The sequence below is a fragment of the Mesoplodon densirostris genome, chromosome 7, assembly GCF_025265405.1.
Source record: "Mesoplodon densirostris isolate mMesDen1 chromosome 7, mMesDen1 primary haplotype, whole genome shotgun sequence".
In the NCBI taxonomy this organism is placed as follows: domain Eukaryota; kingdom Metazoa; phylum Chordata; class Mammalia; order Artiodactyla; family Ziphiidae; genus Mesoplodon; species Mesoplodon densirostris.
In genome coordinates, this window is record NC_082667.1 from 8,412,827 (window position 1) to 8,426,336 (window position 13,510).

The following is a 13,510-nucleotide window of genomic DNA, read 5'->3' on the forward strand; positions in this document are numbered from 1 at the left end:
TCCGAGGAGGTGACCTGGGGCTCCCTTGGGGCAGGGAGGGGACAGTGGGAAGCAAGCAGAGTCCCCACAACCCCCAGGAGCTCTTGGTCTCCTCACCAGGGCTCTTATAAGATTTCACCTGAGCAGAGAGCTGTGTGGCTCGAAGCAGTTTCCAGTCCAGAGGCCTCCTGAGGGCTCTCCGTGGGGCTGCCTCCGAGCCTGGACTCTTGGGGAGAGGCTGTTTGCAAAGGCCCTGGCTGAGCAGGTGCCTTTGGGGGAAGGACTCCAGGGCGTCTGCTCGGTTCCATATCGGCGCTGGGTCCCCCTCTCCCTCTGCTGTGTGTCCCTGGGTGCCCAGCCCCTCTCTCTACCCCCACCATGGGCCCTCGCAGAGGTGTCCCTTTCTCGCCCGCCCCAGGCCTGGCGGCCCCTCCTGGGCCCAGCCAGCAGCCCAGCCTCCCGCAGCGAAGTTGGGAAGAATTCCGGCTTGTAGACCATGATGCAGGTTAAGCTGATGCCAAAACATCCCTTTCCCAGCACAGCCAAGATCACATGCAGGGTCTGCAGATCTAGGCAGAGGAAGGGGTGAGGGTGGGGTCTGCTCGGGAGGGTCCCCAGGAGCGTGGAGCAGAGTGACTGGGTTCTCCCACAGGCTGCTTTGGGCTGAAAGCAGGTCCCGGGCAGTGTGACCCGGTGCCAGGCTGCCCCAGGCCAGGTGGTGATGCAGTGCAGGATGACATCCTGGTGGGTGGGCTGGGGGTGGGGTGCAAGGCAAGAACCCAGCCAGGTCTGGGGTGGGTGAGCCTGGGGGCAGCTGCGGGTGGCACTTGAGGGGCGACAGTGCCAGGGCTCCTTGGGCCCTGAGGGTGCTTCCTCCCTCGAAGGAGAGGGTCATGCCAGGCCCAGGCCCACAACAGGGGCCCTGGGGTGCCCAGCTACCCAGAAGCCTTCCCACCACTCCTTCCCACCAACCCTCAGCCTGCCTGTGGGGCCCCTGCTTCCACAGGGAGCCTCAGCTGGGAAACCAGGGTGCAGGTCACAAGCCAGCGGTGGGCCTGGGCCTCACCTCCCTTCCCGCACGTAGTTGGGAAGAGTCATAAACTCTCAAGTGCTGTCTTTGGAGTTTTTCTCAGAGCGCCGCATCTCACTCAGAGTTTGGGCTCCCGACTGGTCTTCCATCCTCACCCCGCCCCTCCCAGCTGCTGGTCCTTCCTTGCCTCCCTCCTGGCTTTGCTGCCACCGTGGGACACCTGTCCCTGCCCCTCCCCCAGTCACCCACCTTGAGCAATAAAATGAGACACGGAGAGGGTTTCTGAGGCCTCACAGCCTCAGTCAGAAAGGGGAGTGAGGCCAGGGCCCATCCCAGCTGCCCCAGTGCTCAGCCTCTTGCTTCTTTTTTTTTTTTTTTAATACAGGTTTTTTTGTCATTAATGCACCCACATTTTATAGTTTCTGCAGTATGAGGTTTTAAATTTTTTTATATAAATTTATTTATTTACTTATTTTTTGGCTGTGTTGAGTCTTCGTTGCTACGTGCGGGCTTTCTCTAGTTGCGGCATGCAGGTGGCTTCTCTTGTTGCGGAGCACGGGCTCTAGGCACGCGGGCTTCCGTAGTTGTGGCGCGTGGCTCAGTAGTTGTGACGCATGGCTTAGTTGCTCCGCGGCATGTGAGATCTTCCTGGACGAGGGCTCGAACCCGTGTCCCCTGCATTGGTGGGCGGATTCTTAACCACTGAGCCATGAGGGAAGCCCCCTTTTGCTTCTTTTTTTGTTGGCCATGTGGGAATCTTAGCTCCCCAACCAGGGATCAAACCTGGGTCCCCGGCAGTGGAAGTGCAGAGTCCTAACCACTGGAGCGCCAGGGAAGTCTCCCCTCTCGCTTAGTTACAAGAGGAAACACCACACACACTCGGCCTGGTGCCTCTCCTGCCTCACTTGGAGCCCCTCTCAGCCTCCCGGACCCTTCTTCCCACTGCAGACTTGGCCTCTGGCTTGAAGTCTGGTCCAGGCCTGGCTCTGTCGTTTGCTGCTGAGGGATCTCGGGCACCTGGCTTCGTCTCTCCGAGCCTCAGTTTCCCCAGGAAAATGGGTGGGGAGCTGGTTGGGCTGTGGCAGTAATGGCCTTGGGCAGAGCCAGGGCGCAGTGGCCCCTGCCCATCCTCGGGGCTGGGGGAGGGGAAGAGGCTGGTGGTGGTGCGGTGCAGTGGACAGGCCAGCAGGTGCCTGGGCCGGCCGCCCCTCAGCCTTCCCTCCTGCTGCCCTGGCTGCACCTTGTGGGACCAGCATGTTGGTCAGGATGGCGAGGCCAGCCACAGCCAGGGAGCCGGCCAAGGTCGTGTGGCGGCCAAAAAACCTGAGCAGGAGCGTGGTGGTGATCCGGGCCTGGAAGTCCACGGCTCCAAAGAGGACCTGGAGGAAGAAGAATGCTGCTCCCCAGGTTCTGCAGGTGAAGGACTAGCCCATAGTAGGAGAGGGTGAGGGACAAGCTGTGGAGCGAATCCAGAAGTCAGGTCCCTGCCCCACGGAGGAGAGGACACCCTTGCACCATCACCTACGCTGGGGCTGCACTAGGAGAGCACCACCAGCCCAGACCCCCAGGCAGCCTGGTGAGTGCAGGATGCATCTCCCCTGGGTCAGGTTGTCCCAGGAAAGGGTGGGGAGGGCGGTGGCCCCATCCATTCCACGTGTGGGCCTTGGGTGTTAGCCTTGGGTGTTGGCCATGGTGGGCTGGACGTTGCCTCTTAAGCTCCCTCTCCACCAACCAGCAGGAAAACATGCTCTCTGGGCAGATGGGGCAGTGGGTCAAGCTGACCTGCCCCTTTGCCAGGCTCTAGCAACCTCTGGCTTTGTTTCCTGTTCCCAGTCGTGGCCGGGAACCATGATCTGGGTCCCACTCTACTAGCCATGGACCTGGGCAAGTCTCTGCCTGGCCCTCTCTGGATGCGTTTCTTTGTCTTGAAACATGGGATTAATAATAGAATGGGGTCTCAGTGGAGGATGCTGGCCTGCCCCCTTCAGTGCCCTGGGAGTTCTGCCCCCCAGCTGGGGAGAGCATCCCATGGCTGGTCTACACGGTCCAGAGAGACGACTCAGAAGGGCCACCCCAGCTCCCAGGTCCCCAGGCTGGGGCCTGGCTGTGACAGCATCACCACGACTCCTTCCCTGACCCTGCTGCTTCCTGCCCTCCCTGGCCCCTCTCTGCTTCCATGAGAGGTGGTCCCTAGAGCCCCCTCTGTGAACTGCCTGCTCATGGACCTCCATCTCAAAGTCTGCTTCCCAGGGGACCCCATGACACACGCTCCTGAGTAGCTGAACCTACAGTAGCTGAATTTCTACACCTTGGAGATTGAATCTGGCTCCACAAGTGGCCATGGTGGGAAATTATTCTCCACCACTTTTCCAGTCTGTCCCCATCCCTGCTTCACCTGGACGCTCCTCCCAGCCCGCCCCTTCAGGGGCACCTGAGTGCTGTCCTCAGGAGACACCTGGCACCACCAGGCCGACAACTGTAGAGAAACGCCGCGATTCCTGCAGAAACGCAGCGCTTCCTGAAGTTTGTGAAAGTGACTTGACAAGGGCCAGGCTGGAGCTGAAAGCAGCTGACCCGTAGGTATCTAGAGCCTTAGCCAGTAACAACTGGGTTAACAGAGATAAGAAAACCCACGAGGGTGGCCGCTTCACAGCCTGTGATTTGAATAACAAAGAGTGCAGAGTGGACCCTGGGAGAATTGAGGAAGCCTTGATGGTTTTTGAAAGAATGGCCCTGGACATTCAGTGGCCCTGGGCACTCCTAATTTATCAGGAAAAAAAAAAAACTTAAGCAAAGAAAATAAAAGAGAGAGAGAGAAGCATTTGATGCATTCTCTGTCTGAGATGTAGCACGTATTTGCCATTATAACCCACATGTGCTTAAATATAGCATAAAATAAATGTTTTCCTAATTTTGAGTTTTATTTCAAGATCAAGGCCCAATCAAACCTGACCCTCACTTTTCCATCCACTCTTCTGGAAGTCACTTAAACTGAATTTGTCTTAAGGAGCCTTTTCCTGGTCCCAGGTACCCCTGGGAGATGGGGCCTCCTGGGGCGGGACGGGGAGTCCACGCTCAATGTGGGGCTGGAGGGTCAGAGAGCAGGACGAGGAGGTAGCTCGGCCTGGGTTCAAATGCCCGCTCTGTCATCTTGGGCAAGTTTCTTGCCTCTCCCAGCCTCTCTTTCCCCATCTGTGAAGTGGGGTATAAATGAACTTATCTCATGGGGTGGCTCAGAGTGGGATGTGTGTGGCTAGCACGTGGTCCCTGCCACCCTCTCGGAGTCCAGCTGTCAGGGTGAGTCCAGTGCTGACCGGCAGTGATCCTTTCCAGCTATTGCTGGTCCCTTGGCACTGAGGACCTGGCTCTGCCTCTGCCCTGGGCTTCAGCCTGACCCTGGCATCCTGCCAGGACCAGAGCCCAGCCCTGCTGTCTAGCTGACTTTCTGCACAAGCTGGCCTCCCGGTCACATCTGTACGTACTCTGTCTCCCCTACCTGCTAGGCTCTTGCCTCCTGGGGGAGCTGCCTGTTCCGGCCAGAAATGTACCCCATGAGGCCTGCAGGGGCTGTTTTCCTGCTGGACACCCCGCCCTCCTTAGCCCAGGGAGGGATGCTCAGGATGGCATACCTCACTACCAACAGTCTGCAGCTTCTCCAGCGGAGCGCGAGCATACGGAACAGGTCCAGCCCTGACCAGCGGGACTTTGCAGAGGCTACGTCCTCCTCCATGCTGGACATCAGTACCTCCAGGGATGACGGGGGCAGTGAATGTTGGGGCCATGGCCCTGCCCCACCCCCATGCCGGGAATGGTGTCCGGATGGGCAGAGTGGTAGGGAGAGCCTGGCCTTGGCCTCTGGAGACTGGAGAGCCCTGGGGGAGCGGATGGCCTGAGGGCAGAAAGGGTTCTCTCTGGCCCCTAGCTGAGCTACCTTCTGCAGACCCGGTCGCCCTACTCAGAACCAAGGAGCAGGTCTTGTGTCCCAGCTCTAGTCTCTGAGCTGCAGGCTGCAGGAAGGTTTGGACAGTTACCCTGCAAAGCCCTACCATCCCTCTTCACTCCTCTTGGCTGGCATCAGTGCACGCCCCCTCCAGCCATTGGATCCTCCCAAGTACCCATCCAGTCTCTGCCTGCACCCCGGGCCCGGCCTGCCCTGTGCTCAGCTCAGTCCTGGTCGGCTCTAGCTCACCTCCTCTTGGAAGCTTTCCCTGATCCTTCTGCCCCCAGGGAGCTCTGTGTCCTCTAGTCTCTGTCTGCACATCCTCCCACACCTACTTCCTTGAAATAGGTACCTTCAGATAAGCACATCCTGTTTCCCCAAATACGCCGAGAAGCCCCGTGAGGTTAAATGAGCAGTATATGTGGATTAAGGTGATGAATAATAGAGATGGTGACGTGGGTGTGCTGTTGTTGATAATGGTTGTATTGTTGTTGGTGGTGGTGTTGATGGTGGCTGTGGTGGAGTTGGGGATGGTGGTGATGAGGATGCCAATGATGGTGGTGAAGCTGATGGTGATAGTAATAGTGGTGGTGTTGGTGATGCTTTGTAGAGATGTTGATGGTGATGTTCACGATGATATTGGTAGTGACGGTGACAATAAAGGTGAAGTCAGTTGTGATGGTGCTGGCGGAGGTGATGATGGTGGTGGTGATGGTGGTAATAGTGATGGGGGTCTATGGAGAGTTGTAATGCTGTTGATGATGGTATTGATATAGTGGCATTATTATTGGTGGTGGTAATGATGGTAGTGGTGTTTGTGTAGAAATGATGACAGTGGTGGTGATTGTGGGTGTAGTGGACATGGTAATGGTGGTGATAATGGTGATGGTGATGGAGGTGATGATGGTGCTGATACTGGTGGTGATGATGATGGTGGTGCTTATGGTGATGATTATGGTTGTGGTGATAATGGTGGTGATGATGGTGGTGATGATTATGGTGGTGGTGATGGAGGTGATGATGGTTGTGGTGATGGTAGTGGTGGTGATGATGGTGTTGATTATGGTGATGATGGTGTTGATTATGGTGATGATGGTGGTGATGATTATGGTGATGGTGATGATAGAGAAGGCAAAACTGACAACAGTGATGGTGATGTCGATGGTGGTGTTTTGATGGTATGGGTGTGTTGATGGAGGTGGTGCTGGAGCAGATTGGGGTGATGCTGGTGATAATAATGATAAAACATCAGTGGATGTCCTTCTCTGGGTCATATCCCACACTGTATCACAAATAGCAGCATCTCACCTCTATAGTCAGTGTCTTTTTGGCTTCCTTGTGGCCATTTATCTTGGCCACCTTTTTGCATTCCTGAAGCGCTCGATCTGTTTTGCCCACCATAATCAGCCATCGGGTGGATTCTGGCAGCCACCAGTTAAAGAAGCAGGTGCTTGGCTGGGTCTTTGTTTTCTTCGTGTAGATTGGGCACTCCCCCCAGGTCATGTGGGGAGTGGGTGGTGGGCAGCAGACCTGCCGGCTGCAACAGGAGTGGGGAGAAGGCAGCTGCTTCTCCCTCTGCACCGCTAATGCCAGGCTGGGAAGTCCCTGATGGTCTCAGAATAAAGATGAGTCCCAATGCCTGGCCGCCCTCTTCACCAGCCCCCACTCCCTGGCACCCCATCTGGCTTCCCTGCTGCCAGGAGCCTGCCCGCCCAAGCCTCACATTCAGCCAGCGCACAGGCTGCCTGGACATGGGGTGATTCTGGGGTCATTTCTATGGTAGAAAGCTTGCATCATGCTGCATTTTTTTTTAAAAAAACACACATTTAAAACATCCCCAACCAGAATCAAGTGGTTTTATGAAAATAGTAGGCTTCTTCCCAGCCTCAGGGGCAGATGGGCAGGGAGAAGCATCTCCCTTTTGAAAGGGTGAGGGTTTTCCCAGCCCGCAGGAGCTCAGCTCTGTTTGCAGGGAAGCTAAGAAAAACTTCTGGAGGCAGTTTGATGAGGTGGTTACAAGAGTCAGCCTGCCAGGATTCAAATCTTGCCTCTGGCACACAGTGACTGCGTGGCCTTGGGCAAGTCACTGGCCCTCTCTGGGCCTCAGCCCCTCATCTGGAAGTGGCAGTAATAACAGCATCTTGCTCATTAAAAGGAGTGTTGATATACATCTGGTGTTACCAACAGCACCTGGATGCACCCCATCAGTGTGGCTAGGGCAGCTTAATCAGTGTAACTATGGGATGGTCTTCCTCCTTTCTTCCTGGTCCTGTTGATACAATAAACCTCCATGTAGTCGGTGACTTTTGATCTATGATCTGTTTTATTTGCCGATGGGTCCCCAGTGCCTAAAGCCAAGTCTGGCACCGAGCAGGAGTGCAATAAATATTTCAGAATGAATGAATGAGTCCTTAGTCTTCTCTACACCCCACAGCGGACCTGCTCAACTCTGGCCCACGGGCACGAGAGAACTTATGAGGACAGGGATTTGTGTTTATTTCCCTGTATCTCTTCTTCTAGTCCCCACCCAAGCAGGTATTTCCAGGCCTCAGGGATTTTCGCAGCATCGAAAATAAAAGTGATAATATCTTTCCATATCCAATGCCTGACTTGGAGGTCCGCAGGCTGGGCAAGTGATGTGAGGGTGTGACATTGGTGGGTGGGTGGGGGGGGGCTGGTGCCAATGTGAGGGAAGAACGGAGCCCTCAGCCTCAGGCCCGGAGGTCAGTGGGCTGGAGGGAACCATGGACCCCTGCCTGAAATGCCCACCCCGGAACTCTGAGCCCCCAAGATGTCTCTCCCCAGTGGGGTCTGCTCACATCATTCTCTTCCATGGTCTCGACACCTTGGGAGCCGTGGCCAGCCAGAGCGGTAGGGCCCCTCTCACCCCGGGTCCCCCTCCCATTCAGTGATGTTCTCCCCAAGGGAAAAGGCCCCAGCTGCACTGACCAGGATATCAGGAAAATGACCAAGAAGGGCACCAACAAGGCCAGCTGCAGGGCTTGCCGGTCCCACAGGGCAAAGGCCAGGCTGCCCATGGCCGTCTCGCCGATGCTGTAGGTGCATCTCAGGATCGTCATGGTGACGGCCCTCGTGCGTGTTGTGGTCCCCTCCACCACTGAAAGGCGGTGCAGATGATCAGGTGAGGGCCACGTGCAGTGGCCTTGAGCGCCCTCCTCCCCCCCCGACAGGGCTGGGGCAGGCGATCAAGGGATCCACTGAGCGTTGTCGAGGTCAGGATGATGCCAGCCATTCCCAAAGCGCTCAAAACTCGTAGACAAGGAAATTGGGGGCAACGATGGGGCTGATGCTGGCCACGTCACCTGCAGGCAGCGCCAGCTCAGAACTGGCTTCTGCCCAAACCTATTTCGGGAGACAAGCACAGTGGGGGCCTGGAGAGGGGCCCTGGGGACTTGGGCGTAGAGGCAGGGACTTGTCGCCGGAGGTCCGAAGGAGGCTGGGGCACCTGCCGGAGCGCCTACCAGTGCAGGCAGCACCTCCTTCTCGGATCTCCTAGGGCCACGTACAGAGTGCATTTGTTATAAAAATGGCAGACGCCTTGCTCTCTGGGCCACAGTCTCTCCATCTGTAAAATGCAGGGATTCACGAGAACACACTGAACAAGGGAGGAGGCTGGCAGGAGGCTGAGCGCGCATGGCCTTGGGTGACCCAGGCAGCTCCTCCGTGCCTGTGACTGGAGGGCCCTCAGCCCCAGTGAGGTCAGCTTAGCCCGAGCCACTGCCTGCATTTAGCTGAAGTATGTGTCAGTCAGACTGGAGAGATGCGGGCGAACCTTGGCCCTGCCTGTCTGAGCAGCGCCCAGAAGCAGGGACATGCGCCCCAGATTCGGGGTGAGGTCTGGAGGCTGACACCTGGCGCTGACCCCAGGCTCACCAGGCGACCCTCAGACTGATGGCGATTTGGCTCCCGGTGTGGGTGGCCCCTGGGGAAGGTAAGTGGCGGCACGGCGGCCAGTCCTCCGAAAGTGCAAACTGGACCACCTCCTGCCTCACTGTTCAGGCTCCCTGCTACGCTCGGGGTAACATAAGGCCCACGAAGAGTGACCCCCGTGCTGGCCCCGCCCAGGCTCTGCATGTGATTAACTGAATCTTCACAACCCCATGGGTAGGTGGCAGGGTCCCCACTCACAGCAGGAAGCCTAGAGAAGCAACAAACCCGCCTCTAAGAAGCTGGGACATGAGGCCCCAGAGCCTGCACTGCCCAGAGTCCGGAAGCCATTCGTGCATTCAGCGTATTATGATTGTGTGCTATATGCTGGGCACTGGGGATACGGCCCCAAGGCCCCTGCCTCCTTGGAGCTACGTTCTCGTGGGGACACACACAGTAAACGAGCTAACGAAAGCTGGGCACCAGCAGAGAGAGCCAGGAGCTGCGATGGGGAGCGTGGGCGGGACCGTGGGACCTTTGTGCCTGAAGCCGGAAAGGCCTCTCTGAGGAGTGGCCTGGAGCTGAGGCCTGCGTGCTGGGCACGAAGCAGCCATGGGCAGAAACCTCTAGGTGAGGCTCAGCCACCGGCTTCATTGGGTTCTGTGGGCTGGACGGGAGCAGCGGTGCCCCAGGAGGGGCCGGCATGACTCAGGGGGAGAAGTCAAGTGCTGAGCAGGGGTGGTGGAGTGGGTGGTGGTGTCCTTGGTGTGGGAGCCCAGGGGACCTCAGGCTGGGCAGCGACCAGATCCACATATAAGCCTTTGCAAAGTCACTCTGAGCTCTGCAGCAGAACGGAAGGCCCAGTAGAGACAGGAGACCCCAGAGGAGGCCGTAGCAGGGCCAGAGAGGTCGGTGGCTTGGGCGGGGGACAGCGGGCGTGAGGCAGAGGGCGTTGGGCTGGGGCTGTGCCCTGGAGGATGAGTGTGGGCGGTGAGGGAGGGAGCACAGGGCTGGCTCCCAGCGGGGCTGTTTTCCAGGATGGAGTCTGGTGGGGAGGGGTCTGCGCTGGGGGTGGAGGGTCAGCGGCTCAGCATTGACCGTGGTAAGTGTGAGGTGCCTCCAAGTCTGCAGTTGGGTTTACAAGCTGAGGGGGTGCGACGTGGGCGTTTTCAGCACTGGACAGCGGTGCCCCGTGCAGGAGGGGACCGCAGACGTAGAGAAGGTCCCGGACAGCAGCGTTCTGGGTGCTCCACCTCAGGAGGGGTGTGGTGGGGGGCAGTGGAGGGGGGATGATGGGGGAGGAGGGAGAGGAGTATTTCTATTTCATTACATTTCATGTACTTGGAGTTAAAAGAAAGAGGGGTCAGTCTATGTCCAGAAGACCATCAGCTCCCTGAGGGCAGGGGCTGTGCAGTGCTTGGCACACAGTAGGTGCTCAATAAAGTTTGGTGCTATAGCTGAAGATGAGAGCCAGTGTTCAGGGCAATTTCTCAGCTCAACCTGGCATCGAGGTTCAGACATTGGGGTCTTGGCTCCATGTGAACCTGGGCGCAGACCCCAGACCAGGGGAGGCCCACCCTTAGGAAACACGAACGCTCACTGGACACTGCCTTACCTCTGGCCCCACAATGCTCACTCTGTTTTGAAGGATCTGGGACGGGGAGAGATACTGACTGGTGGGAGAGGAGGCCCCAGGTGATCCACCTGCAATGGCCCCCGCCAGGTAGATGGACCGGCCTAGGCGCTTCAGGCCCTGGTGGTCACACACCAGGTCCTGCTGGAAGAGAAGGAGGGTGCATCAGCCTGGCTCAGGGGGTGTGGAATAGCAGGGCCAGGGTGGCAGAGGAAGGTCCAGGACCCCCAGAGGGGATCCGGCCACCCTGCATGGGTTCCCCAGATTCCTAAGTCCAGGCGACCCAGGTGGAAGGAGGTGCAGGCAGCGGGCCTCAGCGCCCCCCGTCAGCCCACAGTGTGGTGCATGTGACACGGCTCTGGGTCTGATGGCATGACAGCCGCTCCGAGTGGACAGTGGTGGGTGGCAGTTAAACCACAGGCTCGAATTCTGAGTCAGCTGATGACCGACATGCTGGTGCCCCTGGGGACGTTCCTGCACCTGGCAGAGCCCGTCTCCTCCAGAAATGGGGCTGTACGGTTGCTTCTCTTACAGGGCATGAAGATGAGCACTGAGGGCTAAGCACGTGTCACCGTGATTTTCCCTGCTGCCTGACGTGGACCAGAGAGACATCGCCTGAACATTGGCCCCGTCACCTCTCCCCCCAGGTCAGCCCTTCCCTTCACCGAGGCCTGGCCGCTCCGCCCACGGTTTCCTCTCCATCTCCGCCTCTCTTCCCTTCACTGAGGCATGGCCGCTCCGCCCACGGTGCCCATGGTTCCCTCTCCATCTCCGCCTCTCTTCCCTTCCCCGAGGCCTGGACGCTCCGCCCACGGCTCCCTCTCCATCTCTGCCTCTCTTGCCTGAACCGCTGCAGGAGGAGCCCCCACCCGACAGGGCGTTCTTCACCCTGCAAAGTCACCTCTTGAAAATGCAAATCAGATCACTGCACCTCCTAGTCCCAAAGCCTCCAATGACTTTCCTTTGCACTTAAACAAAATCCAGGCCCCTTCCCCACACGCCCGGCCATCGCCGGACCCCTCACTCTCTGTGCCAGGTTCTGCTCTTTCAACACCCAGACAAGCTCCTACTTGGACCTCTGTCCCAACTAAGCTTTCTCCTGAACTTCATGTGACTGATTCCTTCTCTGTCTTTTAAAAAAATATTTATTTATTTATTGGCTGTGTTGGGTCTTCGTTGCTGTGCATGGAATTTCTCTCGTTGCAGCGAGCGGGGGCTACTCTTCATTGCGGTGCGCGGGCTTCTCATTGCGGTGGCTTCTCTTCTTGCAGAGCACGGGCTCTAGGCGCTCGGGCTTCAGTAGTTCTGGTGCATGGACTCAGTAGTTGTGGCTCACAGGCTTACTTGCTCTGAGGCATGTGGGATCTTCCTGGACCAGGGCTCGAACCCGGGTCCCTTGCATTGGCAGGTGGATTCTTAACCCCTGTGCCACTAAGTAAGTCCCTGATTCCTTCTCTTATAATCCAAGTCTCATCTTAGATGTCACCTCTTCGGAGTGCCCTTCCCTGCCTGCCTCTCCCTTCCCTACTAGCAGGAGCTGCTTTCTCCTTTGTGCTCACTTATGGACGCAGGGGCCTTGAGACTCAAGGCAGGACAGAAAGTGATGGAGAAGTTCTGGTGCCTGGCTGCCTGGGTTGAATCAGATTCGAGTGTGCTTTAGCTATGTGTCCTGGGGCAAATTACTTAACCTCTCTGGGCTTCAGTTTTGTCACTTATTAAACGGGGTCAGTAATAAAACCCACCTCAAGAGATTGTTGTGAAATTGTGATGACAGGGAAAGCATCAGAACAGTGGCTGCCACTTAAAGGGCACAAGGTATGGACTTGGTGTGCTGTTATTACTGGTTTAAATGTTGACTGATTCTGAATTCTCCAGCAGAATGTAAGCTCCTAGAAATCTCCCTGTCCATCCTGTAACCTTAGCCTTAGATCAGAATCCAGGCCATCCCAAGTGATCAGTAGTTACGTGTTGAGGGGGTGGCATATCAGTTAACAGCAGTGATGGAGTCTATCTAATCCTCCCAGTCATTGGGAGGCTGGGAAGGAAGGAAGTGGTGGGGTTGGTTGGGGCGGGTCGGGGGGAGGCCCTCACCTCGGTCACGATGGTGGAGGTAAACGTGCTGCGATCATAGACCCAGCCGTCCACGCACGGCTCCATGGCAGCCTCGCTCCAGTTGGTGGCCGTGGCGTTGGGGTCCAGGAGCTGCCACTGTGGTTGGCGGAAGCATAGACACTGGTGGGGCTCCTGGTTGGGGCTCAGTGGGATGGAGACGGCCAGGAGGGCCTCAGGGGTGAGGTTTCCAGGGGCCTCAGAGCCGTTGTCCAGCATGTGGGCACAGCAGCGGTGGCCTGGGACAGCAGCTGAAAAGTTCTCCACAACTCATTGGATGGGCGCCCAGACAGAGAGGACCTGCAGGGCCTGGAAGAAGCCCACACCCTCAGCCTGCTCCAAGAGCTCAGTGAACACCATGGACAGAGATGCCGGCACCTAGAGCAGGTCTCCTGGGGGTCAGGGAGCTGGTGAGTATCCAACCTCCTGCCCAGAACCACTAACAAGCGCAGGACCTCCAGACCTTCTGCTTCCGCTCACCACTCGGCCCCGGGGGGGTGGGGCAGCTGTCCAGCAGCCAGTCAAGTGTGTCCCAAGATGCCCAAGATACTTTGAAGAAACCCCTCCTCACCCAGTTTCCAGGAATGACCGCTCAGATGCTCCACTGCTCTGGAGAGGAGATAAGACTCACTGGGGCATCTGGGGCACCCTGAGAGTAAAAGGTCAAGAAGCTTAAAAAAAAAAAAAAGACTCGATGCCGTGATGTTACTGAATTACAGCAGTGGAAGAAACATCGACCGGGCCGTGGCCTCGTTGCCACGGTTAAAGTTAGATCCCAGCAAGGAATCCTGGGGGAGAAAGGCAGGCTCAGCTACTCAGAAAGGCCTCAGCAGCTCCCCACGGGCCATCTGATAGCATCCTTCAGTCTGAACTTCCAGAACCCTCTACATGCCCTCCTTCAAATCAGGAAACTGTTGGCCGAACTTTCACC

General features: G+C 57.3%; 1 protein-coding gene across 1 annotated transcript in view; it reads right to left on the reverse strand.

The window, feature by feature from the left end:
• Window positions 1–12,939, reverse strand: part of SLC22A11 (solute carrier family 22 member 11) — a 40,337-nt gene extending 27,398 nt beyond the window's left edge. Inside the window, 12 exon segments of the mRNA XM_060105133.1 lie at window positions 431–548; window positions 2,250–2,400; window positions 2,402–2,465; window positions 4,639–4,754; window positions 6,258–6,399; window positions 7,899–8,067; window positions 8,169–8,222; window positions 8,225–8,269; window positions 8,272–8,312; window positions 10,512–10,539; window positions 10,542–10,614; window positions 12,562–12,939. Coding sequence (XP_059961116.1) covers window positions 431–548; window positions 2,250–2,400; window positions 2,402–2,465; window positions 4,639–4,754; window positions 6,258–6,399; window positions 7,899–8,067; window positions 8,169–8,222; window positions 8,225–8,269; window positions 8,272–8,312; window positions 10,512–10,539; window positions 10,542–10,614; window positions 12,562–12,939 — 1,379 coding nt within the window.
• Between the last annotated feature and the right edge of the window lie 571 nt (window positions 12,940–13,510).